General features: G+C 28.2%; 1 protein-coding gene across 1 annotated transcript; it reads right to left on the bottom strand.

The window, feature by feature from the left end:
- Positions 1 to 3,640: 3,640 nt before the first annotated feature.
- On the bottom strand, positions 3,641 to 11,275 carry LOC126743008 (F-box/LRR-repeat protein 14). The gene has a single exon (XM_050449925.1). It carries the CDS (start codon positions 11,148 to 11,150, stop codon positions 9,756 to 9,758), a length of 1,395 nt encoding a protein of 464 aa, XP_050305882.1. The 5' UTR covers positions 11,151 to 11,275; the 3' UTR covers positions 3,641 to 9,755.
- Positions 11,276 to 12,816: the final 1,541 nt, after the last annotated feature.

The following is a 12,816-nucleotide window of genomic DNA, read 5'->3' as shown; positions in this document are numbered from 1 at the left end:
TAACTTATATTAAACTAATTGTTTTAAATTAAAATCGTGACTTCGTATATTTGTATAATTTGTACGTGTTTTGAACTAAAGTTATCTCCCATTGCAGTATTTATCTGCTTACTGTTATCTTAGTTCTGAATAAAAGTATACAAATGTCGCATTTATTACAATATTCACAAGTAGAACAGTTTATGTTTATCTTTTGATAAATTTTTATTTAAATATTTTTTTTGTAAACAGAAAAACTTTTTTTGTTTAACGTAGAAATATTCAAAGAGCTTACGAATCTAGCACATTTTCATGACATAAACGCAATGAAAAATTGATACAAAATTAAAATTTCTGTTATAAAATTGATAAGGGAGCAATAGAGTTCAGATATTTGTTTTTTTTTATAGAAAAAGAAAAGTTTTCTTGAATAATCGTTTTTTTTGAAGTTCTCAAAAAGCTTTAGAAAACCCAGGCATCGACTAAAATTCATATTTTCAAAAAAAAATTATATATAACAAAATAAAAGAAAAGTTAGTAAAGGTCCTTTTCCAAAATCAGTAATTTAATGCTTTATTGTTTGTTAAATATAAAAAAGAGAAATATGCAGAAAAATTAAGAATCTAAAAAAAAAACAACATATTTAAAGTAAAAAAATTGTGGAAAATATTTTTTTTTTCATTGCGTTTTAAAATTATAAACATAATAAAAAAAATTTTTTGCATAATATAATTGATAAACTTTTGCATTTATGCTTTTTAAAAACCAAAACTTATTGGTTTAGAAAGCTTAAAAATCCACAAAGGAACAATTGGGAAATTGATACTGAATGTTTTTGTTAAATAAAATTAAACCACAAAGAAACTTTTTTTAGTTAACTTATTTGATTGATAAAGCGTAGAAATATATTATTTTTTACATTTTTAGCAAAAAACACAGTTCTCTTAGAAATAATACTTCTTCTTAGAAAATTATTTCTTTCCTTCAATGTTTTTCTTTTTTAAAATCGATCAAAAAAGAAACGTAATTTGTTGGGACTAATAAATAAACTCGCTTGGCCAAGAAATCTTTAGATTATTCATAAACTTAATAAAGATCACGTGTCTATTAAATCATGCTTATTTATTAAAAATTTAAGCATGAAAAAGAAAATTTACCATTTTATGATCAAAACATGCTGATTTTTTTTCTCATTTTGACAATTTTTTTTTCTTTCAGAAATTCTACATATTTTAATCATAAACCACATAAGCAATTCATAATTTTCTATTTAAAAAAAAGATAGACTTTTATTGGATTGAAACTCGCTTAGTTAGAAAGCTTAAAAAAGGGTATTCTTAGTAAAAGTATTAAAGGTAAATGTCGGGAAGACAGAAAACGTATTATTTTTTAGGTATTTTTTTCAGCAAGATTTTTCTTGAAATCTCACTTGATTTTACCAAATTTTTAGAAAAAAATATTCAAATTTATAACATAAAAAAAAATTTCCTGTCTAAAAATAATTTTTTTAAAATTTTATTGGCCTTTTTCCCGGAATAAAAAAGGGCATAAAAAAAGAAAAAAAACTGATAATTTAAAAGACTAAAATTAAAATTTCATAAATTATATATGTATGGATAATTTTCTATTCAAAAGTTGATTTTTATTATTTCTTTTAAATTTGATTTGAAACTCATTTTGATTTAGTTCAAAAAATTACACACTTAAGAATCTATAACGAAACAAATATTAAAAAAAAAAATAATTATGAAAAGATATGTCCAACATATTTTAAAATTATTGTCAAAATTAAAATAAGTTGAAAAAACAGATTTATATAAAAAATAATAAACTGTTGCTTTTGTATTTTTTTAACATTGAAATAAATCACAATAACCTTTATGGGGGTTTGAAAGTAAAAAAATCGATATAAAACTACGTTCTTAACAGAAAAACGTACTAAATGATCGAACTATGATAAACAATAGAAGAAAATTTATAATTTGTTACTTAAAAATAGGTAATTATTTTCTTGAAATGATTTTTAAAAAAAGAACTATATTGCGAATACGTAAGTTATTAGCTATGAAATTTAAACGTTAAAAATAAAATTTATCATTTCCTTAATGAAAATATAACTCACTTAAATAACAATTTTTTAGAAAGCTTGGAAAGTTAGAGAAAATTACTTAATGAAAAAAAGCACTAAAAAGCTTAGGAAAAAATTGTAGTTAATTGTCAAAACTGAAAATTTTTGAAATTTTAATCAAAACTTGTTAGTTTCTATTACATTTGCTTCAATGTTTAATTCTTGTAAATAACCTTAAATTAAATAATTCATTAATAATATTTTTTTTATAAATTTTGTGCTTTTTTTGTCTGCAAGTTTTTTCTTGATAGTATTTTTGAAAAATTGTGAATTTATGGTTTCTGTTAGAACCAGAGAACTTCTCGCTTAAAAAGCTTAGGAAAAAATTTTAATTAATTTTCAAAACTTAATCACATTAAAATATTTGAAATTTCAATCGAAAATTGATATTTTTCAAAAACATTTTTTACTTGTAAATAAAAAAGTCTCACGGAATCTTTAATTAAATGGTTCATTAATGATATTTTGTTTCAAAAGTTACTTTTTTTGTGTTTATTTTCCTTGAAAATAACTATAAGTATATAATGAAAAAAAACCGATAATTTTCGATTAAGAAATTGACAATTTTTTGGTCAGTCTCTTTTTTCTAGATGGTTTTTTGTATATATCACTTGGCATAGCTTCAGACATTTCAAGGATCTAAAATTTTCTGAAAAAGAATCATCTATTAATTTATTAAAAACAGTTACTATTCTCTTGATAAACTAATAATTTTTTGTTTCGATGTTTTTCTTAACAAGACCTATAAAAGATTTCCTTTAATAATTGTGTTCTCAGGAATTAGTTAAAAATCGCATTTTTGTAGAAACATTCCCAATAATTCTAAAGGCCTTAGTTAATGATAAAAATTAATAATTTTTTGTTTTAAAATTGATCCTTGGAATTAAAAAAAATATATATATAAATTTTCACACTTAGGTCACAGATCTTGGGAAAGCTGAGAAAAATAAGTGAAGACCAGAAAAAAATTAAAATTTTTTTATTAATTTAATTCGAAATTTTGTAGAGGTAGAGAAAAAATTATAGAACTTTTTTTGGATAACTCAACTTAGTTCAAAAAGCTCAGCAATGTTACATTTTCACAAGTTTTAGAAAAAATACTGAAAGAAATTAATAATTTGTTAATGGAAAATTGATATTTTTTTGCCTCAATATTTTTACTAAATATAGAAAATATATATTTTTTTATTTAAATATACAAAAGCAGAGAAAAATTATTGAGGTATTTTTTTGTACCAAAAGCTAAGGAATCTTAATACATAATAGATTGTCAGAATAGATTGAAAAAAAATATAATTTATTTCTTGAAAACTAACAATTTTTGCTTCAATATTTTTAAAAAAGAAAGTTGATAATTTTTCATTAATATCTGTCTTTGAAAAAAATACAGGAATATAATTAAAACTAACAAAACAAAATTATCATAAAAACTTTAATTAATTTGTTAATTTTCTGTTTTTTTTTTAATTTTCGATTTTTTTTTCTTGGAGCTTCCACCAGAAAGCTCAGGAATCTAAAAATAATACGACAAAGTTCAAATAAAACATCATTTATTATCGTCAAACTTTAAACATAATAAAAAAAATCGTTGGAAACATGGAAACATAATACGATTTAACAAAACAGTAATATCAATGGTCCCAAGACTTTTTTTTAACATAAAAAAACCTCTCTGCATATGACATTTTTTGTTCGAAAAGACAATGAGGAAGATGATCGATACATGTTTTAAAATAGAAACGGTGCTGAAGCCTGAGCGTCAGTACGAAAATGAAAAGAAAAAAATTAAATCTGATATGTAACAAAATAAAAAATTCCTAAGCGTTAGCACCGTCTCCAAAATAAACAAAAAAACAATTAATAATTTGTTTAATATTTTACCCTATTCGTATAATTTTTTTATACTAGTTTAAACAGGTTACGTCATTCGTTTTAAACTATCACAGCTCTCGCGTATATAATTAATGTATACACTTGCTTCAGGATGGGATCACATTGAACGTTCACAAACTATATTAGAAATATATGCACAATATATACGGTAACAAGAAATTCTCACTTTTAAGAGCTTAGCATGTAAACGCCCTATGTCAACTCACCCCTGTTATGGACGTCCGAAAGGTTTCTTGAAGGGTGGGTTTATGCTAGGGAGCATTATATAAGGAATTTTTAAAAAGTTCTTAGCATGAAAACTCCACTTAAAATATGATTTTAAGTTGCATATTTATTTAAAAAATACACATAACCGTTTTCTTGAATGATCTCTGATCAACTTGAAACAATAATTAGACGCTTTAGGCATTTACTTGCGATTACTTAGTATACACAGTATAAAAACCCTTTATTTGATTGCTTAATGTATTTTTATCGCTATGTATTTACAGCCCTAATACTTTGTTAGTGCAGTAAGCGCAAAAAATCCACTAATATTACTGGTCTTATTTTTATTAGTTAAAAAATGTTAAATGGATTGTGTTTGGATGGTGTGTGAATACATGTTTGGATTAGACAAGGTATAAATCTTGTAAAAATACACCTAGTCTGTTTTTTTTAGTACATTAGTCAAGTTCTTTTAGCAAATTTCAGAAATATAATATTGTTTATTTTTTTGAGGGAGGATAATAAAGAATCCTGAAAACTCTTGATATTATAAATCAACTGATTGCCTTAGCATATTTTTCTTAAAAATCTTATATAGAAATTTATTTTACGAGACCATTATATTTCTGAGGTCTATTAGAAATATTCCATCAAAAATTACAAGTACACCAAGTCTTTTAAAGTACAAATAAAACAACACAAATGACTGCATGCTCTTGTCAAATCCCTCAAAACATATATGAAGAAAATTAAATCCTATGCATAAGAACAACAAGAAATTATTATCAATAATAAATGACCAGTTGCATGCTTCTAAAAACAACAAACTTTCCTCGATAATAATAACTCAAAAATATCTTTATGATCAACTCTTGAGAGTCCTTAAGTTTTTCAATTAGCATCATTGTTACGTGAATTCTGTCGCTTTCTTAATAATTATTGCATACGTAATTTGCCATATGTTCTTTAAATATTGTTCTCATAATAGTTAAGTTCATGATATAAAACACTCATATCTCTAACTAAGAATCACCCACCTTTCATTCTGTTAAAGAACCAGTCAAAGTTTCTGCATTCCTTATAAAAAATCTTGAAAGAGAAGTGTTATGAAGGAGAACAATAAAAAAATTAATATAAATAATTAATTTCATGATTCTAAAAGTAATATTCCTTCCTTAATAGTAATGGCATTCAAAACAACTCCTATTCTCGAATTTATTATAGTTATCGGAATTCTTCTTTTTCTAATCTTATATATTTCAGAAAAATTTATCCTTTACCCAAACCACAATTGATGAATTTTCAATAAGCATAAAGATGATATTGATAAATATTTCAGTGTAATAAATTTTACGGAATAAAATTCAGGTAAAAACCTATTTATCCTCAGCCATGAAGACGGACAATCATAGAATTAGTTTCAATGATGGAGATTGTAGTAAAAGATGAATATCAATGAAATTCTAAAAACGTTAAAATTAAATATGGAATTTTGCAGTTAGTACTAAACCAAGCATCGGAAGAACGACTTGCGATGACTCTATTTAAAAAAATCCAAGAATTCCTAAGAACAGAAGAAGAGACTCGAATATAAATTTGATAGTTTAGTTTATGGTCTTTGCCATGTATGTAAGGAGACTCAAAATGCGTTTAATAGTGTAGAACTTTGCCGTTTTTCACAATAAAAAAAATAATAAAAAGTAAAATTAAAAAATAATTAAAAGAAATATTAAAAAATTCGTATTTTATGAAAGACAATAATCAAATTATTTTTAAAACTACACCTGCGTAATCCTCGTCTCCGAAAAACTACTTCTTTTTAAATTTTTTTACTTCTTTACAATCAAAACACACTTTTTCTATTATATTCACAATTAAGGAGGCTATTTAAAAAATAAAAAAAATTGCAGGTAGTTTCTTAGGAGTTTAATAACATAAGGTCCCAAAATGCGTTTAACAGTGTATCACTTTCTTGCATTGCAAAATAAAAAAAATTATAAAATTCAGTTTCCATGAGAGGCGATACTCAAATTATTTTTAAAACTATTCCTGCTTAATTCACTCCCGAGAAACTATCCCTTTTAATTTTTTAAATTTTTTTTACAATTAAAAAACACTTTTCTTTTTACATTAATTGAAGAGGGTATTAAAAATTGAGGGTAGATTCTTGGAGTGAATTAATCGGGATCAGTTTCGAAAATAACGTCAAAAAACGCTTTTTGATTTTTTCTACCAAGTTCTGTGTTGTTAAAAGCATTAAGAGATACGCTGTATAATATTCTTCAATGATTGATTATTATTTTCATATTTTTTCCAGTGGATAAAATATTCTTGGGTCTAAAGTAATTTACCATTTTTTATCGAATTTCTCTAAGAACTAAGAGATAACTGTTATAAAAACAGAATAATGGAATAAAATAGAAAAAAAAACATTAAAATTAGTTAAAAAAATATAACACATCCTGGACAGTTATCTCTTTTTATCCAGGAAATTCAAGTATTGATTTTACTTCTCTAGATTTTTTTTACCAAGCCGTTTTTTTCCAGACACTTGATGTTTTGGGCCAATGTGACAATATTTTTTCTAGGGAATTAAAATATTGATTTAATTTTTTTAGGCAGTTAATACCTGGTTTATTAGATTTGGGCAGCTGACCCCTTTTCTCAGGTACTTAAAGGCAAATAAATTTCAGCTATTAAGAAACTTTCTTAGTATAAAAAAATAACTAATTTAAGTTATGTTAAATAAAGAACCAAAACATGTCCGAAAGAAGAGTTTCGAGAAAATGCGCCACTACCTAGAATAAAATTGTAATAAACCTTTCATTTTACTAAACGTAAAGCAAATGATAACTATACTTTAAATGTCTAGAAATAATAAAAAAAATAATCAAGATTTTAAGTGTCTTATTTTAATTAATTTCTAAAATAAGACAAACCTTGATTACTTCAATATTTTTCCAAATTTCTTATATTTGCAAATAGGCCGACCAGGAATTAAAATACACTAGATTTTGTTTATCCATTTACTCGATTTTTCTATTATTTCAAAAATTGGAAAATCGCTTTGGGATTAAAATCACGGTTTATATGTTTCTTTTTTTATTGAAATGGCATTTAATTGTCATAAAATTAAAAAAAACATTAAATGGTTTATTTTATGAGCAAATATTAAATAACTGATAAATTAATTACTGCGTGCTTTGGGTTGTTTTGTTGACAGTAGGAAATTGCTTTCAATGAACACGCGTAAATTTGTATTTTTTCTTGCAGTAAATCAAAGTAGAAATTGACACGGGTGGCATTTTCCAATTTACAAACTTTTAAGGCAAATAGAAACATAGATAATTAGTTATTTTTTCCAGGCTATTGAGGTATATAATTTTGCTTAAGAAGTGAAAGTTTAAAGTTTTTTTTATTAAGAAAAAAATTCCTATGTGTTCCATACATCTGGAATTAACTTTTGGTGTTCCTGGACTTTGACGTCACTTCTCAGTCTATTCGAGAAATTTTTTGTCTTCCAGGCTTTCGAAGTAATTTTTTAATTTATTCCAGGCATTTAAAGGCATATTTTACGTCTTTCAGGCCTTGGGAATTAATTTCTCTCATATTCCAGGCCTTTAGAGTCACGTTTCATTCTAGTCCAGGCCCTTGGAGACATTTTTAGGCTATTCCACGCTTGGGTTAATTTTTTAGGCACTCCAGGTATTTTTATTAATACTCCTTATGTTTCAGACTTCTAGAGTAATTTTTTATTTTATTCCAGGCATTTGTGGGCAGTTTCATGTATTCAAGATTGTTTTTTTTTGTATGCCAAGCATTTTAAAGTAACTTTTCTGTGTTCCTGCTCTTTAATAAGCATACATAGTCCATAAGTAAGCTTATAAACCTACAAAAATTACTTTTTATTGATAAAAAATTTATATGCAAAAAATGCCATAATTCTTGACTTTTTAAACAGCTAGAAATTTAATACGAAAATTTAAAGAATCTAAAAAAAAAATTAAATCAAGCCGAATTCGTAAGAATGATTTGGCAAATCGCTCATAAGTTGGCAAGTTAGTTGGTCATTCTTGCTTTGAACCTAAAAAAATCGTTCAGAGGACACACAATAAAGTTTAAACCTCAATTTAAAAAAAATTAATTCAAGTCAGAGAAATAAAAAATATTTGGTAGTTGTTTAAAGGAAACTTTTACGAATTTATTGGTAAATCACTTATAGGTTTGCAAGTTAATTGATTATTTTTGTTTTGAACCTGAAAAACTCGTCTAGAGGACACTTTAAGCCTTATTAAAAAAAATAAATTAAGTCGGATTTAAATAAAAAAAATTGACCTATATCTGGCAAATAGAAAATACCCTAAGATAATTGGTAATTTTTCAGAGAAAATGAAATTTAAGTTGAATGTTTAACCACTTATTAAGAAATAACTTAAGTATGCAAGTCAATTGATCATTCTTGGTATCATTTAGTAAAGTTAAAACCTTATTAAAAAAAGGATCAAGTCGAATCAATTTAAATCGAAAATGCCTTAAGACAATTAGTAATTTTCTAGAAAAAACTTAATGAACAAACGTTACAGAATGAAAAAATGCGCATGTTTTTGGGCGAAACTTCCATTATGATTAGAGTCCAGGGAAAATCCAAAAGTGGAAAAACAGAATGCTTATTAATAGCACAGAATTGTCCTAAATTGTTTTATCGAAATACTGTTAAAGTTGACTAAATTGGACTTGAGAAATGTTCGAGAAATATTCACTAAAAGTCAAATTTTGACCATTGAATTTAATGAGCAAGTATACATAACTTCTATATTATACTGAATTAATTGTATTCGCCATTGTGGACTAAGTAGAATTATTAAAAATTTCGTGTTTTCTTACGAAATGTCTTATAAGTTCGCAAGTTAATTGGTCATAATTGTCACCAAGCATTTCATTCTTTGCCTTGAAATATAAATTTTTCTCAAAAACTAGAAAATTAAAAACAAAAATGTTAAATCAAGTTGAATTTAGGCAAAAGAAAATTTCAAAGGAAAACTCCTGAAAGGGTTATAGAACTGCGCATGTTTCAGGGCAAGACCTCTTGCACCATCATCAGTATCAGTCTACATCATTAAAAACAGTTAAGAAAACTGGTTTTACTATGGTAAAACCCATTTTTAAGGTTTTTCAAAGGATCAAAAATATTATTTAAAAAGAATGTTGGAATTCAGTTTTAATCCATTCAACAGTAATCGTAAGAAAAATATTTACTTTGTAACGTTATAATCTTATCGCCATAAGCTTAATAAAATAATAACGTTATTAATTAACACACATCTTTAACATTACTGAGCCAATTAACTTAAAGAATTGCTCCCACAGCATAAAAAACCATCTAGGAATGTTATTAAACCTATAACGTGACATTTTTGGTATCTGGCTAACAACTAGATATACTTAAGCTTAAGACCTTGAGCATTTACGAAATAAGAAACCTTGCGGGCGTCCTTAATAACCGGTTATAAAATATATAATATAAATCCTAGCTAAACAATTATTAGTTTCACCTAACATGCCACAAACCTAAGTTCAGGATACTCAAGTTCGGTAGTTTCATCACATTTCCTAGTCCCACAGTGGTAATCCGCGTACATCCGTATAAGTCTATATATCGTAACCGCGTCAGCGATTTCGCTAACGTAGTTATCCCGTTATCGGTTATCTTGGAACACTGTCCGATATTAAGGGTCTCTAGTTCATGTAGGGTGGACGAAATCTTACCCAGTCCCTCGTCCGATATTTGACACGCACTCAAAGATAAACTTTTTAGATTGTACAATCCTTGGGAAATATGCACCAGAGCTTGATCGCCGATTTTGTCACAAAATGACACGTCCAGGGACGTTATACGGGTACCTCCTTCAGCCAAATACGCCATCCCGATATCCGAAATATTATCACATGATCGAAGGTTTAACTCCCGTAAGTTTGGCATCTTGGCGATATGCTTAAGCCCACTATCGGTAATGCTTATGCAAAAACTCAAGTTTAACGACTTAAGTGACGTTAAACCTGTGGCATGCTTTAAAGCTTCGTCCGAAAGCCTTTGACAATCTTGAAGCCCCAAGTGCTCCAAAGACTGATTGCCCACGGCTAAATGTCCGATCCCTTGGTCACTCACGTGCCAGCAAGATCTTAAGTTTAACCTCTTAAGGTTCTTTAGCCCCCACGCTATTAGCACTAAACCAGTGTTGGTGATATTGCTACAACCTCCCAGCTCTAAAATCTCCAAGTTCTTCAAATACTGCGCTATCCTGCTTAATGAGTTATCCGTGAGCTGTTTGCATAGGGACAAGTTGAGCTCAGTAAGTGAGTTTACTTCACTCACAAGAGCATGCGATATACCTACATCAGCAACGTTATAGCATCCGCTTAAGTTAAGAGATTCTAGGTTCGGAATGCCCTGTATGACGTCACGGAGCGACCTCTTAAGCGAAAGAACTTGAACCCGTTTGATGCCTCGCTTGACCAAGGAAGCGAACAAGGACGGGTTCGCTCGTCTTAAATGTAATTTCGCCTCGACTCCTTGCCAAACTGATTTACGGTAGGCGGCATCTCTCCAAGTGGTACAAACCTGTGCCACCCTACCTTTATCCCTAACATCTAAATAACTAAATATAATAGTTAGGATTTCTGGGTAGAGACAGGAAATGTGTGGTTGGCTCTGGTCTATTGCACTTACTTCCTCTTCTGGTTCCTGAGTGAGTCGCTCTAAACCTCTATGGTGTAACGACAAGTAATCGTGATGGTGCGACCGGATGTTCGGTGCGAAGAATTGCGGCTGGTGCAAACGGTGGTACGGTTGGAACCTCGATTGGTGACTACGTAATAACGCGGTCGTAGAAAGCATCGAGAGCGGAAGCTCCGTGTACACTAACTGAGTGGGATCTTCCATCATGATTCCACTTTTTTTTTTTAATTTATTCAACACTTTTCAAACTTCACAAATCATGGTGTTACGTGCGTAATTGGCGGATAGCGTCGCGGTGACCACTCGGTAAAAGCTAAACGCGAACTGAACCTAAGCGAAGTGAGTGAGCGACTCGCGATGTCGAGTTCTATCGGTCTTCTGCTGTGATTGGTCGATGGGTGGCCCACGTGACCCTCTAGCCTCGTATCGATTCGACGGCCCACGGCGGCATTTTTAAGTTTCACGAGGCTACGGGTGCCCCTTCCAGAGTGAGGGCGGTTGCGGTGCCAACCCCGCATTTTTCACAAATTTTTGGGTCTTGTTTCCCGAACGCGGGTTGCGATGGGTTCAATGTGTTGGAAACATTTTTGGGTTGGCATGTTTTAACAGAAAAAAAATTATTATGGATTTCGTTATTAGAATTTTTGATGGTCACACAACATAAAGAGAAAAAATGAAACAAAAATAACACCGAACGTCCTATTTTTTTTTACTTTCTTTTAATACATACATTTTGGCGCCCAACGGAATTTTTTTGTCCTTTAAATTTATAATATTTATGTTACTTAATTATTAAAATAATTATACTTATACTTTTATTAATCCCTCAAACATTAAATTAATTATTTTTTTACTTAAACGAATAAGGGTGGTGGCAGTCGTGCCACCTCATATTTTTCACAGATTTTTGGGTTTGCATGTTTTAACAGAAAAAAATTATTATGGATTTGGTTATTGAAATTTTTGATGGTAACACAACATAAAGAGAAAAAATGAAACAAAAATAACACTCAACGTCCTATTTTTTTACTTTCTTTTAAAACATGTATTCTGGCGCCCAACGGAATTTTTTTTACCTTTAAATTTATAATATTTATATTATTTAATTATTATAATAATTATACTTATTCCCTCAAATATTAAATTAATTATTTTTTTACTTAAACGAATAAGGGTGGTGGCAGTCGTGCCACCTCATATTTTTCACAGATTTTTGGGTTGGCATGTTTTAACAGAAAAAAAAATTATTATGGATTTGGTTATTGAAAATTTTGATGGTAACACAATATAAAGAGAAAAAATTAAACAAAAATAACACCCAGCATCCTATTTTTTTTTACTTTCTTTTAAAACATACAACTCGGCGCCCAACAGGATTTTTTTTACCTTTAAATTTGTAATAATTATTATAATATTTATATTATTTAATTATTGTAATAATTATACTTATAATATCATTATTCCCTCAAACATTAAATTAATTATTTTTTTACTTAAACGAATAAGGGTGGTTCCGGTCGTGCCACCTCATATTTTTCACAGATTTTTGAGTCTTGTTTTCCGAACGCGGGTTGTGATGGGTATAATGTGTTGGAAACATTTCTGGGTTGGCCTGTTTTAACAGAAAAAAATTAATATATATTTCGTTATTGGAATTTTTGATGGTAACACAACATAAACAGAAAAAAAAAACCAAAAATAACACCCAACGTCCTATTTTTTTTACTTTCTTTTAAAACATACATCTTGGCGCCCAACAGTTTTTATTAATATCAATAAAAAATCTGAAATTCTTATTAATCAGTTATTAAATATAAGGAATAGCAAGCAGAAGCGAACAAGGGATTTGTGTAACCTTTGGTTTTTAAGGAAA

Source organism: Anthonomus grandis, chromosome 12, assembly GCF_022605725.1.
Source record: "Anthonomus grandis grandis chromosome 12, icAntGran1.3, whole genome shotgun sequence".
NCBI lineage: Eukaryota > Metazoa > Arthropoda > Insecta > Coleoptera > Curculionidae > Anthonomus > Anthonomus grandis.
The sequence above is the reverse complement of the archived record's forward strand: the minus strand, read 5'-3'. Positions and strand labels throughout refer to the sequence as shown.